Source organism: Bos taurus, chromosome 25 (genome assembly GCF_002263795.3).
Source record: "Bos taurus isolate L1 Dominette 01449 registration number 42190680 breed Hereford chromosome 25, ARS-UCD2.0, whole genome shotgun sequence".
In the NCBI taxonomy this organism is placed as follows: Eukaryota; Metazoa; Chordata; class Mammalia; order Artiodactyla; family Bovidae; genus Bos; species Bos taurus.
The window spans coordinates 7721951-7737976 of NC_037352.1; the positions used below are offsets into that span (position 1 = coordinate 7721951).

At 52.5% G+C, this 16026-nt stretch overlaps 2 protein-coding genes across 4 annotated transcripts in view; one reads left to right on the top strand and one right to left on the bottom strand.

Annotated features, from left to right (window-relative positions):
• The window catches only part of ABAT (4-aminobutyrate aminotransferase), a 235783-nt gene that overhangs the window by 170394 nt on the left and 49363 nt on the right, over positions 1-16026 (top strand). The window lies entirely within an intron of this gene.
• The window catches only part of USP7 (ubiquitin specific peptidase 7), a 53826-nt gene that overhangs the window by 740 nt on the left and 37060 nt on the right, over positions 1-16026 (bottom strand). For all 3 annotated transcript variants that reach the window (XM_024985414.2, XM_059881540.1, XM_005224667.5), the window contains 22 exons: positions 15367-15447; positions 15175-15265; positions 12899-12981; positions 11099-11208; positions 9571-9727; positions 8726-8870; positions 8377-8507; positions 7587-7721; positions 7218-7319; positions 6957-7062; positions 6141-6233; positions 5984-6051; positions 5599-5699; positions 4577-4730; positions 3933-4000; positions 3388-3496; positions 3223-3300; positions 2179-2279; positions 1313-1412; positions 554-673; positions 393-464; positions 173-263 (listed from right to left, as the gene is read on the bottom strand). In XM_024985414.2, the coding sequence (XP_024841182.1) occupies positions 173-263; positions 393-464; positions 554-673; positions 1313-1412; positions 2179-2279; positions 3223-3300; positions 3388-3496; positions 3933-4000; positions 4577-4730; positions 5599-5699; positions 5984-6051; positions 6141-6233; positions 6957-7062; positions 7218-7319; positions 7587-7721; positions 8377-8507; positions 8726-8870; positions 9571-9727; positions 11099-11208; positions 12899-12981; positions 15175-15265; positions 15367-15447 (2296 nt within the window). The remainder of the gene's footprint in view (positions 1-172; positions 264-392; positions 465-553; positions 674-1312; positions 1413-2178; positions 2280-3222; positions 3301-3387; positions 3497-3932; positions 4001-4576; positions 4731-5598; positions 5700-5983; positions 6052-6140; positions 6234-6956; positions 7063-7217; positions 7320-7586; positions 7722-8376; positions 8508-8725; positions 8871-9570; positions 9728-11098; positions 11209-12898; positions 12982-15174; positions 15266-15366; positions 15448-16026) is intronic.

A 16026-nucleotide genomic window follows, 5' to 3' on the forward strand; every position in this document is an offset into this window, starting at 1 on the left:
ATCGTGTGACACCCACCAAAGTCACCGGAGGCAGGCCGCTGTCCCTCCCTGCTCCGCAGAGGACGAGAACGAGGCTCACTCCCCAGCTGGGAAAGGGAGGCCTGGCCCTCGAACCCAGGGCCACCTGCCCCCTGGGCCCCGACGGCCTGGGTCTCCACGGGAGGGCTCTTACCAGGCTGAGGTTCAAAGTCTTTCAAGTTCACTTCATACTCATCTTCATTTATGTACTGATGTCGGCCCATCATCACAATTGCAAATTTAAACTGACAGATAAAACCAGAAAACTGCGTTAATTCCGAAGAGCAGCGAAACTCACACCGCGGGCAAAAAAAAAGTCAAGACTTTAGCATCCCACCCGACAAATGACTTGCCGGTTTCCAAGAAGCGTGTACCTTTTCAAACTCCTTTTCCTGGATGTCCAGCAGACTCTGAATCCGCTTCATCACTTCTCTGAAATGCTCGCCCTGCGGACCACAAAGCGCACGTATGCTCACACGGCTCACCAGGCGGGCGGACCCGGGGCGGCCAGCCAGCCGGCAGAAGGGCACCTCACCTGGTGTATCCTCAGCAAGAACGGGATCCCGAACGTCCCGAACACCTCCTTGTGGAAATGAGCCACCGTGATGAGCATCTCATTCTCCTTGTCGATGTCTACCTGGTCCAAAGGTATTTCCTGGGGACACACAGAGTGGACAGACGTTCGGTTGAGGCCAACACAGCGCTGCACGTTTTAATCCCGAGCTCTTGACTCGTTCCTCCAGCAAGGAAGCGAGGGCAGATTTTTGCCACAAGGTCACGTTAGGGGCTCATGAGAACGATGAGGGTTTAAAGTCAGAAGAAAGATCTAAACCTCAAAGAAAACACCGAGTTTTAAGAAACTAAATAGTGAATCATTGCAGCTACTGGGGCAATCTCAGCCGCTTTACAATTAACAGGGCTCGATAATTTCTGACTAGACGTAGTGACCCACCACTAAAATAAATTTCTAAGCACGAACAAGCGAGGCATTGGGAGTGGGGGAGTGGGGCGGGGGCCTTGGGGGCAGATGGACAGCGGTGACAACTGTCCAACAATATGGACGTACTCATGTCACCAAATGAAGCGGACACTTGAAACAGTAGCTTTTAGGTCAGGTCTACTCTATCAACATTTAAATTTTCAAAACCTGGGAGAATTAACCCCAGGGATGGCAGCATGTTCTGGGAGTCGCTGGTTACCTGAACAAGCCATGGCCCCCACCTCCCACCAGGTCATAGCAACCCCCTCCCAACTCCCCAACCCCCGCCCTCCACTGCAGTCAGAGAACACATACCTCTATTCGAAACGTTCGACTCGTCGCAGGAGATAAACATTCTAATAGTTCATCTTCTTGATGCACACCAATAATTTTGTAGCTTACAATTTCTAGCAGCCTGTGCAAAGCAAAGAAGAAAATACAAACTCATGGGGAAAAACCAACAAATGCTTTTCTACAAGGGTTTTATTACAAAGTTATGGAGATCTGCTTGTCCTTATGAAGATCTGAAGTGTCAAAAGCAGGTATCCGTGGGGAGCAGACAGAACACTGGCCACGGGTCCCCTCGGAAAGCATGGGAAGGCCAGTCTGAAGGGGACCCTCAGGCCAGGGCCCGGGGAGAGACCTGTGCAGGCCTTTCCCACAATGGTTCCAGAGTAAGCAGGGTTGGTGATATTCTTCTCACTCGTTAGATAATAAAGGCCTCATTCTTCTGTTAATTTTGCAAAGAAAACATTCTGGGGACCAACAGCCCGAAAGACTGTTTCATCCTCTGTGCTGCCCAAAAGACAAGTGGTAAGAACCGCACCCAACTCTCGGAAATAAAAACTGATCATCAAATCTGGTGCTTCTTCCCTCGGCCCGAACATGGGAGAAATGGAGGAGAAGCGACCCGATCTCCCCAACACAAGCGAGCCCCAAGTTTTCCAGTTTCAGCCGATCATTCTGCTTGAGTTCACTCTTCTCTGCTTGGCTTTTTCTGCCTGAATTTCCCTTTGCACTGCTGCTAATTAGTGTCAAGAATTAGGGAGGGAAAAACCATGAAATATTTAAATAAACTGCTGCCAAGGACAGAAAAGCTGAATACAGTGATGATGCGTCGGGGGCAATGGTGGGGTCGGGCTGGGGCCACCCCAACCTCTCCACCTTAGGGAAATACTCGCCTAAGTTTCCCTGATGCCTTCTCGCCGAGCTCCACAGCCTTTTTACATTCCTCTAACAGGTCCCGGACGCACCCGTGCTTGTCTGGATATAGTGTTATTTCCTAAGAAATGACAAGATCAAGGCTTTAGGGGAACCACGACACATGCGGGGCCTGTGCACTCAGCTCCAACACCTCCCCACCGACCTTCACGCAGACCACCCGCCCAGCCTGGGACCCACCCCACAGCGCTGTGCATCTATCAAAGGCCATGTTGAGGCAAAAAGCTCGCAGTTCCCAGGACAGCTCCTCAGAATTTCTCCCCCGAACAGTCACTAAGAGCCTGTCCAGTTGTCAACGCTGAGACAGAGGACGAGGCCCAGGGTGGACCTTGTGTCCTCACTGGGACAGGGCACGCAGCGGGCAACACTGATGCCGTGTGCTCCAGGTCCCTCTCTACCCAGTGGGGCCAGAGAGGCGAAAGGCTAGGGGTCTGACTTGCCAGAAGAGCCACCTAACACGGGGCAGGGTGCCTGCAAGGTGCCAGGAGAGGCTGCCGGCCCCAGGGCCGAGCATCCAGGTCCCCGTCGGTGACAGCAGTCCCCGATACCGTCACACCGTCACTCCGCTGCAGCCCCGGGGGCCGGGGGAGGACAGAGCTCACCCCACCTCCCATCTAGTTCTCAGACTCTGGGGCAGGGTCTCTAACACACGCTGCGGCTTCTGAGCTTTCTTTGGCTGTTTCAGTTATCAAGGTCTTCTTGTTTAGTCGCTTCAGTCGTGTCCAACTCTTTGTGACCCTATGGACTGTAGCCCACCAGGCGCCTCTGTCCACGGGGTTCTCCAGGCAAGAATACTGGAGTGGGGTTGCCATTCCCTTCTCCAGGGCATCTTTCCGACACAGGGATAAAACCCATGTCTCCTGCATTGCAGGCAGATTCTTTTCCTGCTGAGCCACCAGGGGAGCCCTTTGACCCTGTTACCAGGAGTTTTTCAAGGCCTAAGTAGAGAGAAACAATAAACAAGCCACAATAAGAATAAAATTTCGTATCACGAAAACACTTACCTCTTCCCTAAATTGGCTGTTTAACCATATACACTTAAAACTTCGCCTGTTCTCAAAGTCTGTGATTTTCATCTTAAGCTGTTAAGAAAAGAGAAAGGCATTGTAGGCCCGCCCCAACAGAAACCCGGGGCTTCCGTGGCCACGGTCTGCTGCTCGGGCGCGTACCTGCTGGTAGTACAGTTTCTTGGGCTGCCTGGGCTTGAAGAACTGTAGCAGGTCTCTCAGAGTCCCTTCATAATTATGTCTCAGAGGGTTGCCCGGGCCATCCCTGTAACTACACGAGAAAACAGTGCGTCAGTACAGGCTCATTCATTTCCTGAAACACACACCTGTGAGCGAGCATCAACGCAAACTCCGCCCTGCCCCCTCGCCCTGCACGTGGCCCCCATCCCTGGTCCCCAGTCCTGCGTCTGTCACACGTGAACGTTCTCTGAACGGTACACGGAGTCCCGGCTGGGACGGGCCCAGCCAGAACACGGGAGGGGAGGCGTGCGGTCTTTAGAGTAAGGCTGGCGTTGGACAGGCTGCCAGCTATTCTGACGCCTTGGAACAGTGGGCTCAAGATGTGAGTGGTGACAATTCTATGCTGAAACTAGGCAAGGCGAGGTGGCCGGCTGTGAGCTGTGTCCATCGAGGGCTCTAACTAACGGATGGGCTACGGGAAGCATGCAGGCAGGACCCGACGGCGGGCGTCTGCGCATGCGGCTCACCCTTGAGACTTGAAGAACTGGAGCAGCATCGGGTCGGTGTTGAGCCTCTGGGCGACCGTCTTTGCCACCTGGCGGGGAGCAGAGAGTGAGGCTTCCATCCGCAGAGCAGACTGAGCCAGGCCCATGCACTTAGCACTGACTGACTGCTTCATGTTCTTAAAAAATGGGGCATAAGCTGCCAGAATTTAAATGCCCCAGAAATTTACTATTTAACAGGAATAAACTATATTTCTTAGTATGTATCCACGGGAACAGCATATCTGAGGAAGAACTTTAGAAGCACTTTTCACTTTAAATGGGGAGGTCTATATTTTCTTTAGACGATTTTAAAAGCTCACACCGCATATTAAAACAGAAGCAAAGCTGCTGTTAAAATTATGATCTCTGAAACCACCTTATGCCAGGGGTAGGGAGGATCTTGAAGAGAACATGGCTGGGGGCGGGGGAGTCAGGGGGCAACTGCTTCTGGTCCTCTGGCACCGACAACACCAACCAGCCTGGAGCAGGAACTTCCTCAGACAGTGGATAGTAACCCCTCCCCCAGAACCAAATCCACTGCACAGCCTCATGGGCAAGACAGTTTTAACGTAAGAAGGCAGTCTTCCTGGTGTGGCATCTGAAGGGAAGAGTGTTTGATCCAATACCTGGAAATAATTCATCCTGTTTGACAGCGTCACCACGAATCCGGGATCGTTGGGGATCGTTTTATCACAGAAAATCACATCGACACGGTGGTAGAGGTCTCGGAAGTATTCCTTTGCAGTGGGTAATTCACTGTTATCGTTTTCGGGGTCATCCCTGGGGAAGCGGGAGAAACACAGACGATCGAAGTCCAGGCCAAGGTTCACTGTTCGCTTGTTTTAAAAAGGCGCCGTCTCCCAAGCAACAGGGGCGCGAGCGCTGCGGACCTGAACTCAGGCCAGCGCTTCCCGAAGCCGGGAGCCTGCCCGGCCACCAGGAAAAGGGGACCGCGGACAGAGGCGTGCCCTGAGCGGCACAGGGCAGCTGCTTTCCACGCCTGATCTCACTCCCGAAACACAACGGTGCCCTCTGGACAAGGGGGAGGACTCAGGACGCACGGCGGGGCCCACCCTGCCAGCTGTGCAGGGTCCCCTCCCTGACCGGGGCTCGGTGGGCTGGCACTTTCCTTCAAAGGAAGCCCGTCACCACTAAACCTACAGTCCTCACTGCCTGGCCCTTAAGGAGAAGTCTGCTGCCCCACTCTTGGCCCCGTGTGCGGTGGCCTCCCCGTGGCCAGGGTCCAGGACTGTCCTGCCCAGCCAGAAGGCCGCAGGAGCCCGGCTGTGTCACCAGGCTGCCTTCAGACCACACACCTGCTGGCTCTCAAGCAGACAGACTCAAGCGATTACCCGACTAGGTGCAGGCTAAGGAATTTCATGTTTTCAGGAAAACACAACACTTTCGCTATTCCATAAAGACCTCTGTCCCCCTGCAAATAGTTATCACGCTCACTGTCGCCATTTTTAGGAACTAAAACCATTCAGGGAAGAAAAAGCTCACCACCCCTAACTCCCAAACTCAAGAGGCTCAACACGCTGCCAACATCAAACAAAACGTGTCTCAGGGTCTAGAGGTGATCTGTTTTCTGGTTCCTGGACTTTGGATCTTCGTGCAAAGAGAGAAAAGCCCTTCAAAGGGTACGTACTTCTGAAACACTATAATGTCACCATCCATTAGCTCATCGAGGGCTTTGTCAAGAGACACATCGTAGTCCTGAATTCTCTCTGTTAAATTCGGTTTAACTTCCTGCAGTGAAAGAAACGGTATGGTTATAACGCAACACCTGTCCAGTGTTTAATACGGCCACACACTGAATGTCCTTCCTCTACACCCAATTCCATCAGCTCTACGTTTTTAATAATAATCATGGACACCCAGAGGGGACAGTCAGAAGTGGACAGAGAGAATCCTGACACCACCCCACTTGGCTGTGGTCTTCACACTGCAAATTCAGGGGAGCCACACAGACAGGAGCTGTCCTTCCCAAACCACCACCGACAAGAGGATTACAGAAAAATAAGGATCCAAACCTCATAGAGGATAAGGCTAGTATCCTGGATAAATCCTGCTCTGTCACACATAACCGGGAGCAAGTCACCTAGGTTCAAGAAAAATAAGGAATCCAAGGCTGCGACATGTGGCAACTTGAGCAAAACCCGCTCGGAAGGCGACTGCAGTCAGACTTACGTATTTTACAGGATATTGGTGTGTAGATATGCCCACAGTAATTCAAGCTCCGTGTTTTGGGATCGTACATCTTCAAAAATAACATCACATCATCTGCAGGGTTAACAGACAGGCTGTGTTGGGATCTTCCGGTCAGTGCAATGCTAATACATATCCACAGTAAGCTTCAGGAACAACTGAACCGACAGCATGGAGCACTGGCGGTTACTGCGTGCCACAAGGGTTCTTAGAGGCTGCGCCCAGGACTGGAGCGTCATTTCAAACATGAACCCCACGGAGGCGCTGCATTTGAAGCAGCGAAGATGAGAGAAAGTGCAGAGAACGTAGGAAACCTAGTTTTGAGACCCTAAACTCACTAGCTACCAGGGGGTACCTGTTCAGGGTTGTGTCTGCGTTTTTGCCAGAGAAGTGACCACTTGAAGGAATACAAAAGAGCACACTCAGACCCACCTGTTTTGTAAATAAAGTTGTGCTGCAGCAGGGCCACTTGGTTGCTTCAATGGCAGGCAGAGGGTCATGGCCCACAAAGTGCCAAGTATTTATTGCCAGCCCTTGAGAGTGACCCTGCTCCGTCCCCTGTCACGTGCAGAGCAGCAGAGCAGGGGACATGACCAGTGGCCGCCACCTTCTCTTCACCTGCCAGATACTACAGCCCATAGTCGGTCTGACTTGACCTGACCATAGAGATGTTAACGAGTATTCTGGGGACTAGTGAGATTTCTTTGTGAGAAAATGCTTAGCCCTGTGTTTAGAACGATGGTCCAGGACTTAACTCTGCCCTCTGGGGGTGTCAGGCTGGGCGAGGGGGGCACTTACGATCTTTATCAAACTTGGGTAGCGTGGCTCCACTAGCAGCTAGCTCCGGATCAACTGTTTCCAGGAATATCGTCCAGGGGTTTTCATTATCACTGAGCTCAATCATCTATTTCCGAGAGAGGCCGGGTTTAGGAGACTTAAATGGCTGAGAGAGACTTGAGTAACTGCCAAGTCCAATCCCGCGCCCCTGGGCCACAGGCCGCACAGCAGGGCCCGCGGTGTGCACCGCGCAAGCCCAGCCCAGCCGCTGGCCGCGCTCACCGTCTTGCTGCCGTCGGCCTCGTTGTCCAGCATGGCTGGCCGCTTGGTGCCGTTGCTCCTCGCCTGCATGGGCCACAACCGAATCTGATCTTGCGGGAATCCCTGGAAATATTCAGAGTTCAATTAATTGAAGCACAATCAGTTTGTAGTCTCATTTGACATCAAGGTGATGGTTCTATGATTAGAAGGGGGATAAGTGATGCTGACACCTCTCCCCACGGGTGTGGGCGGCGGTGCGCTGGCAGCAGGGGGAGCCGATGAGGGCACAACTGGAAGGGAAGGAGCCCAGCAGCGCCGGCCCCGGGGGTGACTACCCACACGCGGGGGTGGAGGAGGGAGAGGACCACCCGCAGGGGGACACGCGCTCACCATGGTCTGAGAGAGGTTCTGGACAAACTCCGAAAGCGAGGAGTTTTTCAGCACTTTGAACACAGTGTATCTCACTTTTTCTTCATCGTACATATCATTCCCTTGATGGCCACAAAACTGGTCCTCTGCGACAATCTGCCAAGAGGCGTGGAAACACAGGCCAGGGTTTACACCCAAAAGGCAGAAGAGAACCAGGCCACACAGACGGAAGCCAAGGTTCTAACGCTAAGAGCAAGAGCGACTCGTCTTTTGCCTTCTTCAGAAGCCCCACGCAGAGAAACCCCAAATGACCAAGCATGAAGTCAGATATTCATTTATTTAGAAAAGACCAAACCGAACGTTTCTATGCAGCCAGTCTAAACTCATCTGCAAGCTTTAACTGCAAGTTCACCTGGGTAAGAATCCCCAATTATAAAGCCAGGATGCACACGTACCTTTTACCCAGATGGTCAGTCAACTTGTTACAAGCCTGTTTTCTAACTGCAACTAAATCATGAACCAACAGGAGCCCTCGCCTACCCCGACAGCACTCTCCCGGGCCCTGCTCACCCGCTGTTCTCCAGGCCCCTGCCCGTTTCATGAACGCTCGCACACCGCTGCCTTCTCTGGCAGCTTGAGAACCTCTCCCATCCATCTAAGCCGCCCCCTGAATTGGTAAGAATACTCTAAACGGTCAGGGGACTAGCCTGAGCGTCCCCTAGGCTGTGTGCTCACGGGGCTCGCCTGCCCTGGCACCGTACTCGGGAGGAAGCCCAGGTCTGCGGAGCTGCCGTGCCGGCTGGAGGCTGACCTGCACTTGCATGTAGAGATGGGCCTCCTGCCGCTCCTTCCGCTTCTGCGCCTCGATCCTCTTCTCCTCCTGCAATCGTTCCACCAACTGCTGAGGGATGTCCTGGTCGGTGACAGCTTGTAAAACCTCACCTGGGGGACAAAGGCACCTGCCTTCACCTCTGTGCGTTACGCCAGCACAAACAAAGCCATTCTTTAGGGCAGCGCCACTCTCCACCCTCGGTCCACATCCAAACCCACGGGCCCATGCCGGCTGCTCCCAGGCGGCCAGGAGGCAGGGCAAGCTGCACGCGTCGCCCGCCGTCCGGAGGGGAGCTGGCCCGGCAAGGGCAGGCGCCCGGCGCACTCACTGAGCTTGGACTCGCGGATGTAGACCAGCATGTAGGCGTTGGTGCAGTGCCGCACGGACAGGTCGTCGTCGTGGCCCCCGTAGTTGTGCTCGATGGCTTCCTCCTTCGTGCACCTGGACACCACGTCGTCGTCAAACTTACACCACTGTGACGGGAACAACAGGGGTGAGGCACACAGAGGAGGAGGTGGCGTTTCCCTGAAACACATCCTCTGCCACGGGCGACCTGCAGAAACTCGCCAGCGCTCTCGCCTTCCTCGTCCCAAACTCCGGGGAAATTGCTGACATCCACCCACGGACAGTTTTTATAAGGTGCTCAGGTATCAGCCCAGCTTCAGCTCAGGCTCCATCTCAGTCCACCGGGCACTAACGCCTTCGGCTGCAGGCTCTGCACCTGGCCATGGGGGTCCCCGCCTGAACTAGCAGGGCTCAACCTGCTCTGTTCCTCGCTGGGCGTGGACACAGACCCCCAGACCCGCATCTGCTCCGCCTGGTGAAGGTTACGTGATGGGATCCACGTGAACCAGGCAAAGCCAGAGCATTCATTATACATGGCACACGCGGGAACAAGCATCAGTCGCTGCCCCACCCTCGAGGGCCACAGATGATAAGCGTCAGACGTAAAGGGATCCTGTCAGATCCAATGTCTGATACTAAGATTGTATATATAAAGGACTATCACAACTTAAATCCACTTTGAAAGTATCAGCAGTTAACACAGATCAGAATGTGTAGGCACGTCAGAGGCCAAGAAGGAATCCTTCGCCGCTAACGCCAAGTCTAAAGCGAGCGTCACTGAATTCCCACACAGCCTCCTGACCACCCCACCCCCGGACCCAGACTTACTTTGCCATCCCCTTTGGGGTTGAGATAAACCACATAATGTCCACCATGATTATCTCCACTATGAACTAGGACCGCATGAAGAATGTAATTTGCAGGGTCTTTAGGATCAGTTTTTTGCAAAAATTCATCAAGTGGTAACTGTTCAGGGAATTCAAACCTATTTAAAAACAAAAAAATCATTTAAAGAGAAATCCAGGTTTCACTTCCGGTAAGATACTTCACTGTAAGGTTTTATTTGCTACCAGGCTCTCTAATTCATTGGCTCCTTGTTATGTGGAGAGGGCAGGGAATCTGACATGCAAGGTCCCCAGAACTCCTTCAGAGGACTCGCACATTGACAAAAATCTGAGGCTTGATTTGAGAAAAATGCCTGCAGAGTACTGACCGGAATCCCCTAATTCCAGGATATTGCAACAAAACACACTGCCTTTTCTAGGGAGTGGGTATCTCCTGGAGGACTGCGGTGGGAGGCAGAGCCCACCTCACACCGCCCTCAGGGACTCGGGGCCGGCATCATGCAATGTACCAAGTACTCTGCAGGCACTTTTCTCCAATCAAGCCTCAGATGCCAGAAATCAGGACTTTCATGTGATAGCTCATGACGTGAAAAAATGTCGGCAACTGATTCTAACAGGAAGAAAACCAAGGTGAGGGCCCCACAAAGCTCCGCAGCAGGGTGGACCAGCCTGCAGGCCGCTGGTCTGCGAGCTCCGCCATCTCAGGGCCCGTGGTGAGGGGCAAGGGCGGACTAGCAGGCCCGGCTGCTGCGGGCCATGTGGTCGAGCCTCGCCCTCCCCGACAGTGACCGGCCAACGTCCAGGAGGCCGGTTACTATCAGGCAGTACCCTCTGACCAAGGGGTACAGAGTCACCGGTCCGAGTTCTGTCTGCTGAACCAGATGAAGCTGTGTGGGGTACCAAACTTTTACAGGTGCTTTAAGGGCCTAGAAAACACATGGGGCGGCGGGGGGAGCACACCCACCCACACCAGCAGCCCTGATAATTCCAGCACATTCTGCAAGTCGATAGGAACCCAGAGACAACAAGCCATTGGAGAATCCTGGGTAAAGTAATACAGGGATATCGAGCCCCACTTCTAGGGCAAGCAGAGCCTGAGCAGCAGAAAGCACCCGCCCCGGGGCATCATCTGCCTAAGGGTAGACAGAGGTGTTCCCTGCGCAGGAAACATGGGTTCACAGCCCCTGAAGCCATCCCTTCAAAAGTGAGATCAGACTTCCCCAGTGGCCCAGTGGTTGGGACTCCACGCTCCTCGTGCAGGGCGCACGGGTTCGCTCCTTAGTTGGGGAAGATGCCACGTGCCGTGAGGCTCGGCCTCCCAGTGCACTGCTCCCCCCCACCCCCAGAAAAGTTTGTCCTGAGGTGTCTGTCTCGGGACACCTAGGCAGAGGGGAAACCTAAACAAATGCGAGATGACAGCGAGAATACAAAGACTTTAACAAGCCACCGAGCCTACCCCCGAGTCAGGACGCTGGGCCAATCTCAAGTCCCACAAGCCCACCCTAGATTACCTGTCATTGATCTTGATGTTTTGGTCCGTCTGAGGATCATACATAAATCGCATCAGTTGCAGATGTAACACTGGTGGCAACGTCAGGAATTTCACTCCTTTTTCTGCCTCCTGAACATTGAAAAAGAAACGCAGGTTTAGTTCGCCTCTGGTTACTTCTCCCAGCCACCAAAGCATTTCACAGCAGGATGGGAACACGCAGGGGACGTCTGCTGGGGAGACAGGTACGGGGGCCTGTAAATGCTCTACGTGTGAGATCTCCTCTCAGTCTGCATCACACTATCTTATTGCCCAGTGACAAGGACGGGGAAGGAAACCAAGTCGCAGTCTCGCTTGCTGCCCTAGAAACACAGTCATTAGACTCTGAAATTCTGGAGAAGTGTGAGAAAACCAAAAGGAAGAGAGGAAAGCTGCCTGTGGGCACCACTGGTTCCCGGGGCCGTCAGTGCTGGCCGTCCACTCCCACTTCTGAACACACTCCCTCTTGCTAACAGCAAGGTCCCCTGCCCGCTGGCACGGCCCCTGCCCAACCCCCATCTCACTCCCCCACCTCCGCTCCGCCTCGGCCAGCTCTTTCCTCACTAAAAGCAGCCTTGGCCGAATCCAGCCGCCACCAGGCCATCAGCCCTTCCTTCTGAGCTGTGAACCTTAGGTCCAACACCCGTGAGGAAACGTCCACCTGGAGGAATGGGTGTCCACGAGCAGCCACACCTACGTGGCAAGGTTCTCTGATGTACATTCTCGTATTTAGAGAACAGGGCAGTTCTGGGAAGAAAACCAAAAACCCAGGAACCCACTGCCACGCAAAGGAACGGCATGGTTTGGGGACCACTCGGGAGAATAACAGAAGGCTCCTGTGTCTTGGCCACTGTCTCCAGAGACTCTGATTCTAATATACATACTGCTCACCCAGACTCTAAAACATTCAGTGTGGGTAAGGGCGGTTCTTGTGACTTGTGTTTCCTAAGTATACAGCAGCATGTTCCCTAAGAGACTTCCTGATCTACACCCTAGCACCCCGAGTGGCCTGACCCGGTAGGAGGACAGCAGGTCTGTGGCTCACTGCAACACGGGTTCACTCGCACACACACTGCTTTAGCAAGCTTGGTAAACACGGGGCAGTCTGAAACACTCATGAATTAGCTGAGCCAGTCGGTTGAGATTTACGGGGCCGGGTGGTTGGACCCATGTGGACGCTGCTGATCCACCAAGCAGCCTGACCGGCAGCCTGCACAGGCCACAGGCCACACCCTGTGACCGCAGACTGTGGCTGGGTCACACCCTCAGGGCCCCTCGGAGTTCCTGCAAGGCCGAGTGGCAGAGAGGCGGGGACACCGAGCGCTTGTGCAACAACAGAAACGCGCTCCTCACGCTGGAAGTCAGGATTCTCAGAAAACTAGCAAGGAAGGCAGGCCAAGCACCATCGCCACCAGCCACCAAAAGCGGAGTCCAGTGACTGAGCAGCTCTCCCTGTGCCCGGGAGAGACAGGAGAGTGCCGAGGACGCGCTGAGTCAGGGGCAGCATAGGATGGAGTGGGAGGGGCAGGGGAGTCGGGTGACAGTCCCGCCTCCGATCCACAGGAGGCTCAGCCACCTCCTGCCCACGGCCTCCCCAGCCGGGCACCAGCGACAAGACCAGCTCTCTGCTGTCACGTCCAGACTGAGAAACACGATCCTTCTGCGCGCTCCACACCAGCAGCGCGTGGACAGACTCTAGGAGGTCTCCAGCTCGTGGTTAAGCGCGGGGTCTGAACACAGAGCACCAGGACCGGAGGGGACAGCGGCCCACAGTCTCAGTTACCTGCAGGCCGTGCTCCCCGGCGTCGTATTTATTGTCCCCGTCCAGCTGTTCTACCGCCACGTAGTCCACAAACGATTCAAATACTTTCAGGAGAGAGAGGGAGGAAAGTCAGCCAAAGTTATCACTTAAGCTTCGATTATAACACAGCCAACCGCTCAATTCAGGTGCCAGAGAGGAACGAACATACCAACAACCGCAGCCGTGAACACGAACTCCCAGGTCTGCGCCTTCACTGACCCAGAGAGGTGTACACTCTTAAGCAAACAGGGTGCTGCTGAGTTGGCCAGAAAATTTGTTTGGGTTTTTCGTAATATCTTACAACATTATCTTGTCTTATGATAACATGGAGTGGATGTTTTATTAATAACAACATCAGCAACATTAGAAACAGCCGAGAATGCGGCCACGTGTAACTCTGAACACTAGAACCTAAGTGTTCTCACCCCCTAAATTTAAAACATAAATGGTAGTGAAATAATGGATGGGTCCACTGACTAGACAGGGGAGTAATTCCCTCACAATATCCATGCACATCAAATCATGATGAATACTTGTTAACCCTTTATGATTGCATCAGTTATACCACCAGAAAGCTGAAAAGGAAGAACCCAGAATTCATCCAAGGATGGTAGCCAATGGACCAGCACAAGAGTCTAGAAACAGGCCTACACAGATACACAGGGCTCACTGCTGACAGGGGGCAGGCAGAACACCTCAGGGCCACATTGGCCCCAAGTAGAAAGGAACTGCTCTGGGTGGATTGGAGATCAACAGAGAAGATTAAAGAATTGTCTGATGACTTCAGGGAAGGCATTCTTAGGCACAAAAAGCAGAGTGAAACACTGGATTTCACAATTATGAAATTCTGTTAAACAAATGGCTGGATGGCAAGAGCAAAAAAAGTGAGCCCCAGATGCGGGAAGAGCCCCAAAACCCAGCCCAGCGTCCAGAGGCCATGAGGCAGCAGCAGCACGGTGGTCGTGATGCGGAGCAAGCAGCGCTCCCCCCGCACTGGACCTTATTACAAGGGCAACAACCTCTTTCATACGCCGAGTGAAGGCAGTGCAGGACCCCCGTGAGCCTCCAAGGCCCCAGCTCACTTTCTGGACCTTCCAGGTGGCAGCGCTGGGGAGGGAAACCCCAGAATTGCAGAGAGTGTGGGGATTATAGAGGCCCCAGGCAGCTGGCCTCTGCAGGATGGAGGGCCCAGGACAGCGCAGGCAATGTGCTGAGGCTTCTCCGAGAGCCTTGCTGAGCACTGACCAGGGAGGGTCAGTCCCCACAGCTCACCCCAGCCTGGAACAGCCCTGCCCTCTGCAGCCACAGTGAGAAAGCCCCACAGGGACGGGACCTCGGGCAGAAAACCTGCCAGATACTGCCTCAGTTGTGGGGAGAACTGAACCCCACAGTTGCAGCAAGAGACCACGCTTAAATAGGCCTCGAAAGCATCAACTATCTCCATATAACTGAAACGTGCCCCAGAACAGAGGTGAAGAACAGCCAACACAAACAAGATAAAAATCACGACAGCTGGCATCTGATGAAAGACGACTGGACAGGCAACAGGGCTGGAACTCACAGCCCGTGATGAAAAACGAGTCGACGGAGATAGATCCAGAAATCATAGGATTAGCAGACACGGACATCAAGTTACCGTGAACGACATTCCACACGTTCCAGGAGATATCCAAATCACCAATGAGCTTTTGAAGAGGCGAACTCTCCCTGACTTCTAGGCAAATGCAAATCAAACCCAAGACAGCACCATCTTCCACCATCCTGATGACTAACTGGATGTGGAACAAGTGTTCACGCCTTGCTAAGGGGTGGCAGGGATAAATGGCTGCTTCTGTTAAGCTCAAAAAGAATGGCTTGCAAAGTCCTGTGTTATATCCCCAAAGCGGAATACTACACAGCAAGGAAAACGATCAGGTAACTGCTGTCACAAGTGCACGGAGGCAACGCTGAGAGAAAGCAAACCGCCAATTACAAGACTATGTCCTATGTGCTCCGTCCTTGTAAACTAACCCAGCAAAGGATGTTAGAAGCCGAGTTCCCCGGGAGGAGAGGCAGGCAGTGGCAGCAAAGGGCCAACGTCTTCCTTAATTAGCAAACGTTTTAGTTTCTTGGCCTGAGTGGGGTTATCTGTCTGTGTTCATGAGATACATTCATCATTTGGGCCATTCTCTATAGTGTATTTCAATAAAAACCACTAGCATCAATGAAGCATTACAATGAATTATGAAAAGGTCGTGCTATATGTACACAGAACTTACTATTTTTCTTTCCTTTTATACTTAGCTGGATATCATAATAATCTTCTCTTCTATCAGATCGGTAGTCTACTTCTTTACACTGGATATAAGACTACAAATAAGGAAAATAAGGTGGCTTAAGCATTAAGCGTCAAAATACGGACAATGAAACATTTTTACACAAATCATTGTTTAAAACTGGTCATCACATACCACCATCTTGCCTCTGAATAATTTAGGTATGGTGCCTTCTACACATGTGCCTTTCATCTTGTTTTCCACATTATCAAGCAACTGGAAGAGAAAGTTTTGGCTTTCAGAAAATGTTACGCTTAAGCATTATGCAGTAATTTGAAACGTGACTAGGAAATTTCAATGGTCAAAGAAATTCTAGACTATAAATATTATGACCTTTAGCATGCAATTATCAAAAACATACAAAATCTCCTTTCTTGGTTGGATATTTACAAAAATAACTACATGCAACAGTTGGGATTAACCCCCTATACAGCCTTCGGAATGAATTAGTAACTTGTAGCGCCTTCAGAAGCGTCTTTATATCATTTTACCTCTGGGGAAAGCATGTAAATTGAGCACTAAACTTAACTCGTATTGGTCCACACCAAGAGATTAATGAGGTTGAGCCTGTCAACAGGATTGACTGGTTTGTCCATGGATATTTAATGAACTGGATTCAATCCAGCTAGTGCTGCAAAAAAGAAAACACACCTTGCCCAGCCAATCACCTTGAATTGCCATTTCATGTGTGTGTGTGTGTGTGTCTTGCATCACGACTGGAAGAGTGGGTGCCTGCTAGGGACTAGAGGCGGTTTGGGGGAGACTCACCCACACAAAGGTCTGCCTCCACCAGGA